The sequence below is a fragment of the Camelus ferus genome, chromosome 26 (assembly GCF_009834535.1).
Source record: "Camelus ferus isolate YT-003-E chromosome 26, BCGSAC_Cfer_1.0, whole genome shotgun sequence".
Lineage (NCBI taxonomy): Eukaryota > Metazoa > Chordata > Mammalia > Artiodactyla > Camelidae > Camelus > Camelus ferus.
The window spans coordinates 11,005,587-11,020,435 of record NC_045721.1 but is presented as its reverse complement, the minus strand read 5'-3'; the positions used below and the strand labels follow the sequence as shown (position 1 = coordinate 11,020,435).

General features: G+C 43.1%; 1 protein-coding gene across 3 annotated transcripts in view; it reads right to left on the bottom strand.

Annotated features, from left to right (window-relative positions):
* LOC102514899 (prolow-density lipoprotein receptor-related protein 1) overlaps positions 1–13,771 on the bottom strand; it is a 34,626-nt gene extending 20,855 nt beyond the window's left edge. For all 3 annotated transcript variants that reach the window (XM_032468447.1, XM_032468446.1, XM_032468448.1), the window contains exons 1-13: positions 12,172–13,771; positions 11,506–11,619; positions 10,411–10,530; positions 9,770–10,009; positions 8,613–8,726; positions 7,430–7,549; positions 6,052–6,177; positions 5,273–5,476; positions 4,387–4,555; positions 3,733–3,901; positions 2,663–2,888; positions 1,757–1,882; positions 137–361 (exon numbers count right to left, since the gene is read on the bottom strand). In XM_032468447.1, the coding sequence (XP_032324338.1) occupies positions 137–361; positions 1,757–1,882; positions 2,663–2,888; positions 3,733–3,901; positions 4,387–4,555; positions 5,273–5,476; positions 6,052–6,177; positions 7,430–7,549; positions 8,613–8,726; positions 9,770–10,009; positions 10,411–10,530; positions 11,506–11,619; positions 12,172–12,787 (2,569 nt within the window). In that variant the 5' untranslated portion in view covers positions 12,788–13,771. The remainder of the gene's footprint in view (positions 1–136; positions 362–1,756; positions 1,883–2,662; positions 2,889–3,732; positions 3,902–4,386; positions 4,556–5,272; positions 5,477–6,051; positions 6,178–7,429; positions 7,550–8,612; positions 8,727–9,769; positions 10,010–10,410; positions 10,531–11,505; positions 11,620–12,171) is intronic.
* Between the last annotated feature and the right edge of the window lie 1,078 nt (positions 13,772–14,849).

Sequence of the window (14,849 nt, the reverse complement as noted above, 5' to 3'; positions counted from 1 at the left end):
CATCAGACACAATATTAAATTAGTTTAAAAACCACTCTTTGACCACTCTTTGAATCAGAAACAGGTAGGGTTTTTGGCTCTAGTTAATTTTAGAGCTAGAAAATGAAAAAAAATAAAATAGGCACCCCCAACTCACCTGTACGCTCTGTCCTAATCTCTTGCTTTTCCCCTGAATAGCCAGTTGAGTGGAACAGATGCCCCCGGGTATCTGTCCAGTAGATCAGGTTTCTTTTCCAGTCAATATCCAGTAAATAGATGTTCCTAGGATGCTCCTGAATTACAGTTCTCTCTATAGAAGTTCCCATAAAACCAACCTTCAACAAGTAGAGACGCTTGCCAGAGGAAAACACTAGTTTTAATTCTATCAAGGAAAAGGAGAGATTGATTCTTTAACTGTTTGTCAGATAAGCCCTGTGCTCCCCCCTTGAGCTATGCCCCTCTCTCAAAGCGAGGTTCCCCTCCAAAGGAATCTTATAAAATTCGCTTTAGAAGCACGCATATGACGTATAAGATGTGAATGCCCCTCAGAACTTCCTTGGAGAAGGGAGTCATGTGGGCAAATGGCAGTGCTGCTCAGCTTTCCCAAGGCACCGAGCCTTTTGAATTTCTGCTGAAAGGTTAACACAGAATCATGAGGGTTAGGGCTGTAGTGCTGCTCCATTTGATTCAGTGAAGTCATCAAGTCCTTGCTTGTAGCACACAAGGCTCAGTACAAAGAATTTTAACTCCCTATTGTTTCTCTAAAGGAAAGTTACTTGGGTATTTAACAGTATATATAATGTTTAAAATACAGTTTCAGTTGAAGTCTGGAGTTGGGCGCAGCAGCTTATTACGCCATAGCTACCTCTGCTGAAGTATGTTTTTTTTTAAGGTAGTTAGAATATCAAAACGTTTACATCATTTATTCTTAAAGCCTCAATTTTCTATAGAAAAAAAGTCAATTAATTTGGGTAGAATGGATAATCAATGTAGCCTTTACCATTTCAAAGATGGAACAGCAACACGAGGAATTACGTTAATACCGAAGGAGACACTGCTTATAAGTCAGAATACACAACAGTCATAAGACTATAGAGTGTTTCTTATACCAACTTAGCTGTTAAGTTTTCACATAGAAGCTATTTTTTTCCTGGTTTAAAACTTACCAAACCCTAATGTCCACAGATGGATGAATGGATAAACAAAATATAGTATATCTATACAAGAAAATATTATTCAGCCTTAAAAATATTATTCAGCCTTCAGCCTTAAAAAGGAAAGTCTGACACATGTTACAACATGAATGAGCTTTGAAGATATTATGCTAAGTGAAATAATCCAGTCACAAAAAAGACAGATTCTGTATAATTTTACTTATATGAGGTACCTAAAGTAGTCAAATTCATAGAGACAGAAAGTAGAGTTGTGGTTGCCAGGGCCTGGGGGAGGGAGGGGTGGGGAGTTATTGTTTAACAAGAACAGAATTTCAGTTGGGAAGGTGAAAACGTTCTGGAGATGGATGGTGATGGTTGTACAAAAATGTGAATGTACTTAATGCCACTGGACACTACACTTAAAAATAGTTAAAATGGTACATGTTGTAATGCTTATTTTAGTACAATAAAAAACTAATCAAGTTCTTTTGATAACAAAATTTGTCATCAAAGTAGGTTGTCAGTATAAAAGCGATTGATCCAAAAATGGAAGCTATATTATTTCCAGACCTACCACGGAAAGTGCCTTTTTGAGCCAAACCCATTTCACCCAGCGTACTTACTGCTACATGTACCAGAAGGTAGAAGAAACATCCCCTCTGGACAAACACACTTATAGCCCTTGGGATGGACAGGGGACAGGAGACATAAGTGGCTGCAAGATCCTGGAACACATGCTGGGTATCTGCCTGTTTTAAAGTAAAAACAGGTTAGTTACAATTTCAGACGTATTTAATCCAAACCGGTTCAAAACCTAAGACTCAAGGGGAGTTAAGGCATTTTTGCCTTAAGGGGAATCCCGATACACTTGTTACCTCCTAGGTTAGGCATACTGACTTTGAACTCCTGTGGATCCCTGTCTTTCAGATCATTACAATTACCTATCTGTACTCAGCTCAGGCCATTAAGCTTCAACCAAAAGCATCTTCCCTCTCGGAGTTAAGGCAAAATGACTGTCTAACTTGCTTACAGGAAGTAAGTCATGGTTCTAGGCTCTCCACTTTGCTTAGTTTCTTGGGCCCATTTGAGAAGCATTATCTGAGTTGACTCACGTACAATTTCAGATTCGCAAGTTTTTAACTCCTAGTCAGTGAATGTTTGACTTCCTCCTCTAAGGAGGATGCTACTCTTGGTTAAATTTTCTGTTATCAATGGACATGTCCGTGAGTAAGCTATTCTAGCCCTTCTGTGAACAGCTTATGACCCTGTTTTGTGTATTTCAGACGTTAAACCTCGGGTTGCCATGTTAGACAAGAGCAAGATGTGTGCCTGGAATGTTTCCCAGTAGATATTTTCGTTCAGTTCATCTTGCTCAGAAGTCCTGTCTGTGTCTGGAATGATACCCAGAACATTTCCCCTGCCTCAAAACAGCAGTTTCCAACAACAGACCGAGGTAGTTATTTAGGTGTTTTCCATTTAGTATGCGTTCTGATTCATAAGCATTTCACAAAAGCAAGCTGATGACTTACTCTTAGGCTGCTGGGACTTGTGGAGCACAGAGAAGGCAGATACGGACGTGTTTAGTAGCGCCACTCTCTCCTTTGGGGTGTGCGGTGAAATACGAAGCAGCTGTAGTTTATTTGCCCAGAAGAAGGAGTTCTCAAATATGGCGAGTCCTACTGGAACTTCATCTTCCAAGAAGATCTCAGGAAAGGTGTGCCTCCCACTGCCATCCACATTTACCGTCTCTATGGACTGAAGGGTTAGAGGGTCTCAAGGGAGCATCAGTGTGAAGTGCTGACCATGGTAGTGCCCCTCAGTTTCTTGGACACTGATTAAACATCTTTACCTGATATCAGCTTGATAGAGATGAACTTGTGTTAGGATCCATGGCGGCTAATGCCAAAGCCTGTGGATCTGACTGCTTCTTATACAAACCAGGGTCACAGATATTTTGTACAAATAGCTACTATAACTTATTGTCTGCATCCAGACATTGTACCAAATCCTTCCACTACATTCTCCAAATGCCTTCTGAGGTGGGCATTCTCTCTATTTTCAGAGAGGGTAGTGGGAGCTCAGAGAGGCACCTAAGCGGCCAGATATCATAGCTGGAAGAAATAGGCTTAAAAATACGACTCCTAAATCTAAGCTTTCAGCCACCATGTCCTACTGGTCTTCTAGTTTGATGGTTCCAAAAATGAGATGACATGAACTGTAATATTAAGACCTAGAAATGTGAGTGCCAGACATTGAAGTACTTCAGTAACTGCATGCTTCCAGAGAAGTGGTCCGCCATCTTTAAAATTTTGTATCCTAGGTACCACATAGAACATGACCTATACTACCAGGAAATTTCAGTGCTGAGTTTGATTGTAGAGAGCTTAAGAAAGTCACACTAAGTCTCCCCACCTCTGTTGATACAGCCTGGCTCTACCTGAAGATGCTGTGCAGTTAGGGCTTGCTTTTCTCACTTTTCATGGCCAGAAGATGCTTCACCAAGTTGGTGGAAGACTCAAGAGAACTTTGTATTTACCACGGTCCTACCAAACCCCTACTACATAGGTTTACCTTTTTCCTCCTGACCCATCTGCGGTACCTCCTTATATTCACTGATCCAGTAGAGCCTGCCAGTCACATGGTCCAGCGTCAGTCCTGCAGGTTCCTCCATGTTTACAACTGTCAGCACCTTCCTGTCAGAGCCATCCATCCCTGCAGTTTCAATAGTCCTCATGCCTTTCCCACCTCGATTCACCCAATACAAATACCTGAGAAAAGCAAAGCACAAGGATTAGAGAATCCCCTCGGGAGCATCTATATGACTGAACAGCCAGGCTTGCCTGGCTCTCCCCCATGGACCTCAAATCACTGCACTGCTAAGAATGCTGGAGATTTCTGCTCTTAGACTTAGTAGACTTTGAAAAGTTTGGCTCTATGGTATTCGATTGAGACTTCAAAATTAAGAATTTTTTTGAGCAAATAAGGACTAGGTTGAAACAGTTGATGTATTCTTTTATCAACTTAAATATCTAAGATAATATATCCATGAAGTCCTGGGTTCAATCCCCAGTACTTCCACTAAAAATAAATAAATGAATGAATGAATGAATGAATAAATACATAAATAAATAAACAAACAAACCTAATTACCTCACCCCAATCAAAAAAAATTTTCTTCTAATTTTAAAAAAGACTACACATACGATAACATATCCAAGATCATTGGTTATATTCCAAAAGAAACACTACTTACTTCTTTGCAGGAAACACTATTAGCTGTTCTGGCACAAGATCCTTTTCCAAGATTTTGACGTAGCCTCTGCCATCACTTAAACCAGCACAGACAACCCTTGCAAAGCTGCTAGCCCAATATAACTGTCCCGTGAACCAGTCCAAAGAGATACTGTTCACTGCTTTAAATTCTGGGGATACAGGAGACAGTATTATATTTCTGTATTCTTCTACACCCATCTTGAAAAAAGAGACTCAGACAAATCTTTTCTACATCTTCTGATTTCAAGCTACACAATGAGGCAAGTAGGACACAGGGAATGAGAGCCAGAGCTGTGTGAGGGGTTTCCAGTATACGGTGGGCAATTAGGACAGAGAAGGACTTTAATAAAAGCATAACCAAGAAATCCAAGAGAATGTGACCTTGATTTGGGACACTGTTTATTACAGAAGTTTCCGATGAATTGTTATGAACTCCACCTCCCAACTACTATCAGAGGATTTCTCTGCGCCCAGGGCTACATTAGGCACTTTCTTCCCACGCACTGTCTAGCTTAATCCTCACACTTAACCAATGCTATTACCCTCATCTTGTACACAGTGGTTCAAAGGAGTTAACAATTTGCTCAAGGTCACACACCTAGTGATGGGGCTGAGACTAATACTTGTCCTGAGCCACATCCTCAAACTTTCAGTACTGGTTAATAGCAATTTCATTCTCAGGTTATGCTCTACAAAGCTCCCGAAGAACCAAACTACATAGAATCAGTATCTTGAATCAGGATTTTATGTACTCTCATAATTCATGACAAGGGAGTCACAGAATATGTCCAGATGAGCACATATGCTTCCTACACTATGTTTAAGTAACCTGAAGAAGCTAGGGCTCTTAATATCAAGAAATATACCTGGATAGAGAGGAACAAAGTTTGGCTTTCCAAGAACAAACACATTTAAGACTTCATCCACCCAGAAGTACATGCTTCTCTCAAGATCATATGCAACAGAAGTAGGCCTTGATTTTATAGGTATCAGAGTCTCATAGATGCCTGTTCTTTGATCCAAGACACCAAGTTCTCCATCAGCTGCGGTAAGAATTTTAACAGCATCATCTGCAATAGAAGTAGGAGTGATACGTTCCTATGAAACTTCCTTCCATGCCATTCCCTTTAACTAAAGATGCTGTCCCATCGCCCATGCCAAAATCCACTTATCCCTGAAATCTGGACTAAGGTGGATCGAGAGCGGATCTAGTTGACCACCTGAAGCCTCAATTCCTCCTCTGAGCTCCGGCACATTAAAACTAATCTTTGGAACTTTTCTGCCTGATTTCAGATTCAGCCCTTCTCCCCTAGACAGAAGCCTTCTCCATGCCTTGTATATAGCAGCCAAATGTAATTAAGTGTCCCATCATTAAGGAAGCACAGAACAAGTTGAGATTATTGGTTGGGTCTCTGGAGCCCCAAACTGTATTATCCTATAGAAAACCTAAATCATTTTATAGACACTTGATAGCACCTGATACTCAAAATTGACCAATGAATGTTATAATAGCAGCTTCTTTATGTAACGAGTAGTGTCATCTCTAATACCAAACCTTAAAGTGAATCGTCTACATCACTTTTATCTACACCTACTGCTGAGAAGAGAGCAGGAGCTCAGCTTTGCTTCCAGTACTGAAGCTCACCTGTCACTCGACAGTCGGTGCCATTGTAGAGCTGGTAACCTCGAATACACTCACAGGAATAAGAGCCTGGTGTATTAATGCACAGCTGGCCACAGGGGCTGTATGCTGTAGAACACTCATCCACATCTGATGATAGAGAGTTGTAAATTAGAGAAGACTGAGGAACAATCTCTTGAGTATTTTTGTTCTTTTGGGCCACTTTTCAGGTGCTCACAAGACCTGTCATATGTGGAGATCACTGTGCTGGGTACTGGGATAGAAGTTGCTGCCTCCGTAGAATTCCCACCTATGTGGTTGTGTTTCAGCAGAACCATCACTGTAGGGAACCATCAATGCAGAGGTTTAACTGGTACAGTATATTTATCTGTGTTACCCTAGCAACATTCTTGGGGACGTGGCTCCTCTCAAGCCAGCTGGAGCCTAATTTGAGAATGAGTGGCAAGGATGTAGAGAAATCAGAACCCTTGTACATTGCTAATGTCAAGTGATGCAGCCACTGTGGAAAACAGCTTGATAGTTTCTCAAAAAGTTAAACATAGAATTTACCATATGACTCAGCGAGTTCCACTTCTGGTATATACCCAAGAGCACTGAAAGCAGGGACTCTTGTACCAATGTCCTCCACCACAGCCAAAGGGTGGAAACCACCCATGTGTGCATCAGAGGCATGGATGTGGTATATAATCCCACAAACAAAATGTGGTATACAGTCATCCCACAAGGGGTTGATTCTGGGACCCCCGAGGATACCAAAATCCATGGATGCTCAAGTGTCTTCTATAAAATAGTGTGGTATTAGCATATAACGTACACACATCCTTCTAAACATTTTAAACCATCTCTAGATTACTTACAATACCTAATACAATGTAAATAGTTGCTAGCATGCAGCAAATTCAAATTTTGCTTTCTGGAACTATCTGGAATTCCCCTTACCCAGCGTCTTCAACCTACAGATACAAAGAGCCAACTGTTTACATACACTGGAATACTATTTGGCCTTTAAGAAGGAAGGACATTCTGAGACATGCTAAAACATGGATCCACCTTAAAGAGAGGCTAAGTAAAATTAGCCCGACATAAAGGACAAATACTGTATGATTCCACTTACATGCAGTATGAGAACAGGCAAATTCATAGACAATGTCAATGAAGGTTCCCAGGAGCAGGGACAGAGAGTTACTGTTTAATGGGTACAGAGTTTCTGTTGGGGATGATGCAAAAGTTCTGGAAATGAATAGTGGTGACAGTTGCACAGCAGTGTGAATGTAGTGGATGGCACTGAATTACACACTTAAAAACTATTAAGATGGTAAATTTTGCTATGTATATTTTACTACCACAAGAACTTTTGAAGATGAGCCAAATGAATTCTGACCTCCACAGCTCTGACCATCCGGCTGTAATAGCCATCCAGCTCCACACGAGCACTGAACACCCCAGTCTGTGTCACTGCAGGGCCCCTCACAGCCCCCGTTGGCCAGAGAGCAGTTCTTACCTGGTAGAGACAGGACAGTGGTCAGTACAGTTGACCATGGTAAAGATCAGACGTCTTATAAACCATATTGTGTCACAAACCTCTGTGCTTGTGTGAGGAGTGTAACACTGGTTAAGAATAACCTTCGACCCTGCCCTCTTACCTAGGAATGTGGAGGCTTTCGGGGAAACCAGAGAACAAGGAAAGTTAGGAATCACGGAGCAGGGGAAAGGTGTTTCCTTCTGGGCGGACAGTCTGGACAATTCCAGATGTTGGTGTATTGGTCACCTGTGGAGGGACCAGCGACCTCTTCTGTATTTTCTCTAGAATTTATGGGCAGGTGAGGCCCTTAGCTCAGGAAATGATATAATAATTTGCTAATCCCAGTGAATTATCTATACAGGACCAAAAACCTGTATTTTGTGTCTCACTATTTATGCTTTTTGTATCTCTTATGTGTTCCTTTTGTGAAAAGCTTCTTTCGCGGCCTTTCACATTACTGGAGAGGTTTCATCATAATGTCTCAGACCAGATTTGAGGGGGAAACAGGAGACAGACAACAAAATGACTGGGGACAGATGCCCCCCTCCCTCTGCCCCAACTGGAACCAACAGTGATTTTTACGTGAGAACCACAAGAGTTTCAAAGTCAGAGGTGCTTGCTCAGAAGCATCCCTCCTCACCAGGAAATGGTCTTCTTGGGTCCTTTTTCAGTTAAATTCTTAAAGAATTTGCCATTTTGTCTTGAACAAATGTATTGCTTCTCAGTGGCAAAGTTTGTGTTCTTTATTCCAGAATTTTAGGAGCAGTGTTGTTTGCAGTGGTGAGCTCGTCTGTTTCCTTAAAGCTACAATATGAGAACAGCAATTTTTATAGCTCAGGAGCATTGGCTCACATTCAGGAGACGAAAGCCAAGGGTTGGAGCTTGTGAAATGTAAGCGCTCCATCACTGAAGGATAATTGCTCCCGTAGACGTCTGAGTCCAAGTGTTGTCTCAGAGAGTAGACCCCGGTGATAACTGGGGCACTCAGTTACCTAATCTTACTCTCCCCTTTCCATGTTAAGCCAAGCAATTGATTTCTTACCACATGTGGCAGGTTCATCGGTACCGTCAGTACAGTCTGCTTCCCCGTCACACATCAGGGATTCTAGGATGCATTTCCCCTCATCACATCTAACCATGCCTTCTGGACAGGGCCCTGTGTAGGAAATTAAGCATTCTTTTTTTGTATATATATATTTTATTGAAGTATAGTCAGTTTACAATGTGTCAATTTCCGGTGTACAGCATAATGCTTCAGCCATACATGAACACGCATACATTCGTTTTCATATTCTTTTTCACCATAAGTTACTACAGGATATTGAATAGAGTTCCCTGTGCTATACAGTATGAACTTGTTGTTTATCTGTTTTATATATAAGCATTCTTTTTCATTAATACTCAGGGTGGTGGTAAAAATAGACAATGCTTACAGTGGGTAAGGAAAGTGGCAATATTTCTACTAACCCAATGCAAGTCTGGGTAGGAAAGAATTATTTTTATCTTTTTAAGCAGAGTTTTCAGGAATTTGGACTTGATATCAAAGATGTTAAGACCTCTGGGCCCTGGATTGAAATAATAGTAAATTTGAACTGAATTAGTATTAAATATTACTGATTGACATGGTATTAAATTCAGGTAATACTAGCCCTAAAAGAAATATTCTCTTAAGAAGCCAGGTTATAAATTATTATTAAAATGTTAGAATCTGAACACATTTGAGATTACAGATTTAATGCTAGAAAAGAAAGGGTGAATAGAATTGTGGTTCACCAAAACGTTGGGGATTCCACTACACTGTGTGTTTCAGGTAAAAAAAAGGATTGTAGTGCTCACTGAGTTCTTTGGGGGTTTTCTTTTTTTAGTGAGGAGTGTTCTTCCATATTCACTACACAAGGATGTAAGGCATCTGTTAGGAGGCTTCCTTCAGATACTGATGCTCAGGTGCTCTGTGCGTTGGCCAGAACTGAATGGTGGGAACATTCGAGGCCATGCTTAGAGTGTCCGCTGCAGAGTTACTATTTAAGCACTGCTTTATGTTTCCAAGGGTAACTAAATCTTGGTTATTGCTAGCAAACATCCTGTTTTAGATCTAGGATGGCAGTCTCAGCCATAGGAATGAAACCACAACTTGCAGAAAGCAGCCAACATAGTACGACCTTCCCTTTAGACAAAAGGTGGGGGTAGAGTAGGACTCACCACAGACCTCCTCATCGGAGGAGTCCCCGCAGTGGTTGAGGCCATCGCACCTCCAGCGGTGGGTGATACACAGGCCGTTCCTGCACTGCCACTGCCCAGCCATGCAGACGGTCCGGGGGCCGCGTGCTTCGTCCAGCCCACCTTCACAGCCCTTATTGGCATCACAGAGTTCCCAAGCATCGCGACACAGAGAATCTCCTGGGCACTGGATTTTTTGGTCCGGACGTGCTGTCAGTCTCTCTAAAAGGCAGGAGTTGGCTCAGGGAGGTCGCACTGCTGTCCCACGGGCTTGTTTATTTAGGTATTTATGGTTTGCTGATGAATTTAATCTATAGAAAACCAAGGCTTGAAAGGGCTGGTAGCCATTGGAGATGTGGCCACAAGTTTGTATTCTGAAGTTTCACCCCTAAATAATTTTTTTAAGTCAATAAAGCTAATAATCTTTTTAACCTTAGGTCATTTTGAAAAATGAGTAAGTGGGGAAAAACAGGCACCTGTGACACCAGAGACAATTTAATGTCTGGGTTTAGCACGTGTGGCAGGCTATTTAATGATGGGCTTGCTTCACTTAATACTATTGATGTTAACCAATGCTGTTAATAAACAGAATGTGACTGAAGGTAAACATAAGTTGTACCTACCACAGTTAACCTCATCGGAGCCATCTAAGCAGTCACCAACACCATCACAAAGCCAGCTAATAGAAATGCATTTTCCATCATCACACTGCCAGGCCTGTGGGTGTCCACGACATATTTCTTCTGCGGGCCAGCAGCATGTTCAATAAGAAGCAGAAAGGAAGGGGTGTTTGTCAGGGCACTAGCGTCTTTTAAATTTGGATTTCATATTAAGTATTTTAATTAACAAAGGAATAACTCCTGATGTGCCACTGGAGTCAACCCTAAACTTGCCTGTCCTTTTTGTGTTACTTCTTATGCTACAATTCAGTACCCCTTCCTCAGGGACCATCACCTAGCAGATCAATAAACATATCCTCCTCATCATTCATCCAGAACACCACTGTCCAATAAAACCTTCTGTGACAACGGAAGCACTTTATCTCTGTGTTGTCCAAAATGGTAGCCACCAGTCACATGTGTTTTGAGCACTTGAAATGTGGCTACTATGATAAACAAACTGAATTTTTTTATTGTATTCATTTAAATAAATATAAATCCTCACATGTGGCTAGTGGCCACTGTATTGGGCAGTCCAGTTTTACAGATTCACTTCTTTGAACTCCTTTGGAATTTGAGACTATATTAAGATGTAAGGCAACCTGGGAACTGGGCCTTGATGTTTAGACTTTCAAGTACTTCCACCTAAGTCTGCCTACTGGCTGAAGCAAGTAAACTTGGGGAGCTGGGGTGAAGTGTATGGAGGGCCGAGGATTTCTACAAGTATAAAATTTTACTCAAACCTGTAATAGTACACATTTTGATATCTCAGGTTTCATGTTAAATTAGGTACAGTTAAGTGATGACCCCAGGAACGTGCACATAGGTGGAAAAAAGGAACATAGCCCTCACCAAGTACAGCTGGGTCTTCCTGTTTTAATGAGGACTGTTCCCTTCCATATTTACTGCCCAGGGATGCTAGGCATCTTTTAAGAGGCTTTCCTCACTTACAGGTGCTCCGGCGTCCCTCCTGGGGATCTGAGCTCTCTTGGCACAGAGAAGTACTTGACTTTATTTCAGGAAGACATTTGACACGACACAGCAGAGAGAAGTGCCTACCACACTGCTCATCCGTCCCATCCAGGCACTCCTGCTCCCCGTTGCAGAGCCAGGCCACAGGAATGCATCCCCCACCACATGCAGCTTGCCTCGTCACATTACACTGTATTTCATCTGCGTTGGATGACCAAGAAGCAAAGCCATGAGAATTCTTGACTTCTGTGGGTCCAGGAGGACACCTGACCCTGGGCCCAAGCCCCATTTCCTCCGGGGCTTTCTGGAGGGAGGCACCTCGTCCCCAAACCCGGGCCGCCAAGAGGTTAAATTTGCTGCCTGATGAAACCCCGGGCAGCAGTGGGTCCCAGTCGGAGACCAGGGCAAGAAAGCTAATCCCACTCGCCTCAACTTTGGGGGAAGGAATAGCCTAAGAGAGTGAGTGCGCTCCTGAGAAACGAAGAGAAAAAGTCGAGGAATTTGTCCGCTGAGCCCACCGCCCCCCCTTCCCACTCACTGAGAGGAATTATCAAGGAGTAGAGAGCGGAGAAGCAGGGGCCCTCTCCAGATGGCCCAGCCTCGCCCTCCCGGATCAAAGGTCACAGGACGGGGGACACGCCGCGCACAGCCAGCGAGGGCGCTCCCAGCTCTCCTCCGACCCTATCCAGCAACCCCGCAGCCAGCAGAGCGGGATGAGCTCCCTCCCAGCGCGGGTCCGCGGGCCCCACTCACCGGCCACTGAGCCCTCGAGGCCGCCCAGCACAGCCAGCAGCGTCGGCAGGAGCAGAGGGAGCTCCCGGCGCCCCATGGCCGCGAGGAGACAGCGCGGGGACCCGGGAGGTAGGCGCGCTGCGCGTGGAGCCGCGGGTGGGGCGGGCGCTGGGGCGGCTTTCTCTCGCTCCCTCGCGGCGCACGGGGAATGGCGGCGGGGTCTGGGGGCCGTGGGCGGGGAGTTGGCGCTGCCGGATCCCGGGGAAGAGCCGCCGGGATGCAGCGGGGCTGCAGAGGGAATCGCGGCGCCTCGCATCCGGCTCCCCGCGGATGTTGACTGGCCAGGAGTGCCTAGGCTCCTTGCGCTCCTGCAGTGGGACAGCCGACGCTCAGCTAATGCAGGGCTCGTGTCACACTGAAGCTCAAGGTAAAGGTGGTCTAAAGGTCTAACTAAAGGTTTCTCAAACTTTTGCTGTGCCCACAAAACGCCTGGAAACCTCCTAAATACGCAGACTCTGGTCCTGCAGGTCTGGGGAGGAGCCCGATACTCTAACAAACTCTGAGATGACGCATTTGTTGCTGGCCCTGAGACTTCGCTTTGAAAAGCAGGGGCTTGATAGCCCCAAACCGAGGGCATCACTGTGACTGCTGATCTGTGGGCTGCTGTCTGCGTGGACGCCTTGCTGCCTCCTGTCTTCCCACCTGAGCAGTTTAGGCCTTGACCCCAGGTCTGGAATGACAGCTCTGACAAGTCAGTCCTCTTAGACTGGCGGTCAGCCAACTGTAAAAACAGAGTAACAGCACAAGAGCCCCGAAAAACACCTACCCCTTTCAGTCTGTATCACTGCCAGGAGAGGAATACTTTAATAAGCAATTGGACATGGACATGTATCAAATTTGATGGGTTTGAATCAGAGTCAAATATAATCCCTGTAGGATGGTAGATTTACAGGTCTGGAGGAATTTAGAGGTCATTTAATCCAAATGCTGCCATTTAGGGATGAGATAGTGGAGTCTGCAACACATTCCCTCAGACAGACCACTCTCCCACCCCCTTATTTATCTAAGCTGTGACATTCCTTCTTTCCAGGACACCCTGAGAAAGAAGTGTCAGATTCTTGGAGAGAACACGGTGGAGATTGAATTTAGAATGGAAACTGGCAAGGAACATTTATAGTGTTTGGGAATGAAAGGCAGCAGTAAAACACCAGAAACAAAAAAAAAAAGAAAGAAAGAAAGAAAAGAAAAGAAACAGAACAGTGAATTGCAAAGTGCCTACTTAGATTTTATTTGCAACACAACACTCCAACAGCTTTCTTCTAAATCATACCTCCTCTTCGTGTTCACTGCCGGTCCCACCAAACCACACTTCAAAGACATCAGAATGCCATATGTTCTGAAGCTTTCCTTAAATTCATTGTATGCTCTGATTGCATAAGCCCAATTTAAAGGACCTTTCTGCTTTTAACAAAAATCTCATAAAATATATCGATTTCTGCTGAAATGTTACTGCTTTGGAACCAGATTGAGATGCTTCATGGAGTTCCATGACACAATAGAGTAATCAGAGGTATAAGAATATGGACCAGTTTTCCTCCCTGGTCCTCAGAACGGCACTGAAGCCAGTGGTAAGTACCTGGGACTGGAATATGATCGACCTGGGATCGAATCTCAACTAAATGAGATTATATGTACATATAAAGGGTGGCTTTATTATTGTTGTAAACAGTCAGCATCAACTCCTAATCTGAGGTAGCCATAGACACAGGTGATATAAATAATAAGTAATTTAAATGTTTATATTTCTCTTTAAAGTATTATATTCTCCCTATCAAATGTTTAAATGCAAGTCCTGTTACAACCAGCATAAAAATCCACACCTTCCTTGAATGCATTAACAAATTATCCAGCACCTCCTCCTGTGTCCCAAGCACTGTTCTAGACACTGAGGATACATCAGTGAACAAAACAGCCAAAACTACCTACCTTCATAGAGCTTACATTTTGGAGTGATTCAGTGGGGTAGTGGTAGGCGTAATTTGACGGAAGAGCAGATCAGTGATAGGCCTCATGATGAAAGGAGTGTACATTGTGCACTCCTTCCAGACACCCAGGGTAAAAAGGCATTCTACCTGGAAGCAATTACCAAACCTGGAAAGGGAGGGGGAATACAGTGGTCTCAAGGGGCAGAGGAGACAGATCAGAGTCCAGGGAGCTTGAAACAGCTGGATTTTGTAAAACATCTATTAAATGTTAACATAAATAGCATATTTTATGAAAAATAATCACATTTTCCAGATTACAAAAACTTAATGAGAACACTGGCATTATTTTACATTTTTTCAAATCTCTGTAAAGATAATAGAAGACAGCTGTATTCTCATATGTGATTTTGTGTATTCACAATCTGTTATGATACGTTGTTTTGGTTGCAGTATATGAAGAAAATCTGGCCTCACATGGATATGTGTTAGCCACAGAAGTATTTCAATAGCCTTTTCAGATAAATGTAGAAATTCTTCTTTGATACTGCTATGGGTTGAATTTTGTTCCCCAGAAAAGATACATTGAAGTCCTAACTCCCAGTACCTCAGAATGTTGACCTTATTTGGAAATAGGATCTATACATTTTTAATTAATTTCAGATGAGGGCATTAGAGTGTGTCCTAGTCCATTTTGTCTTATGAAATTATTGTAAT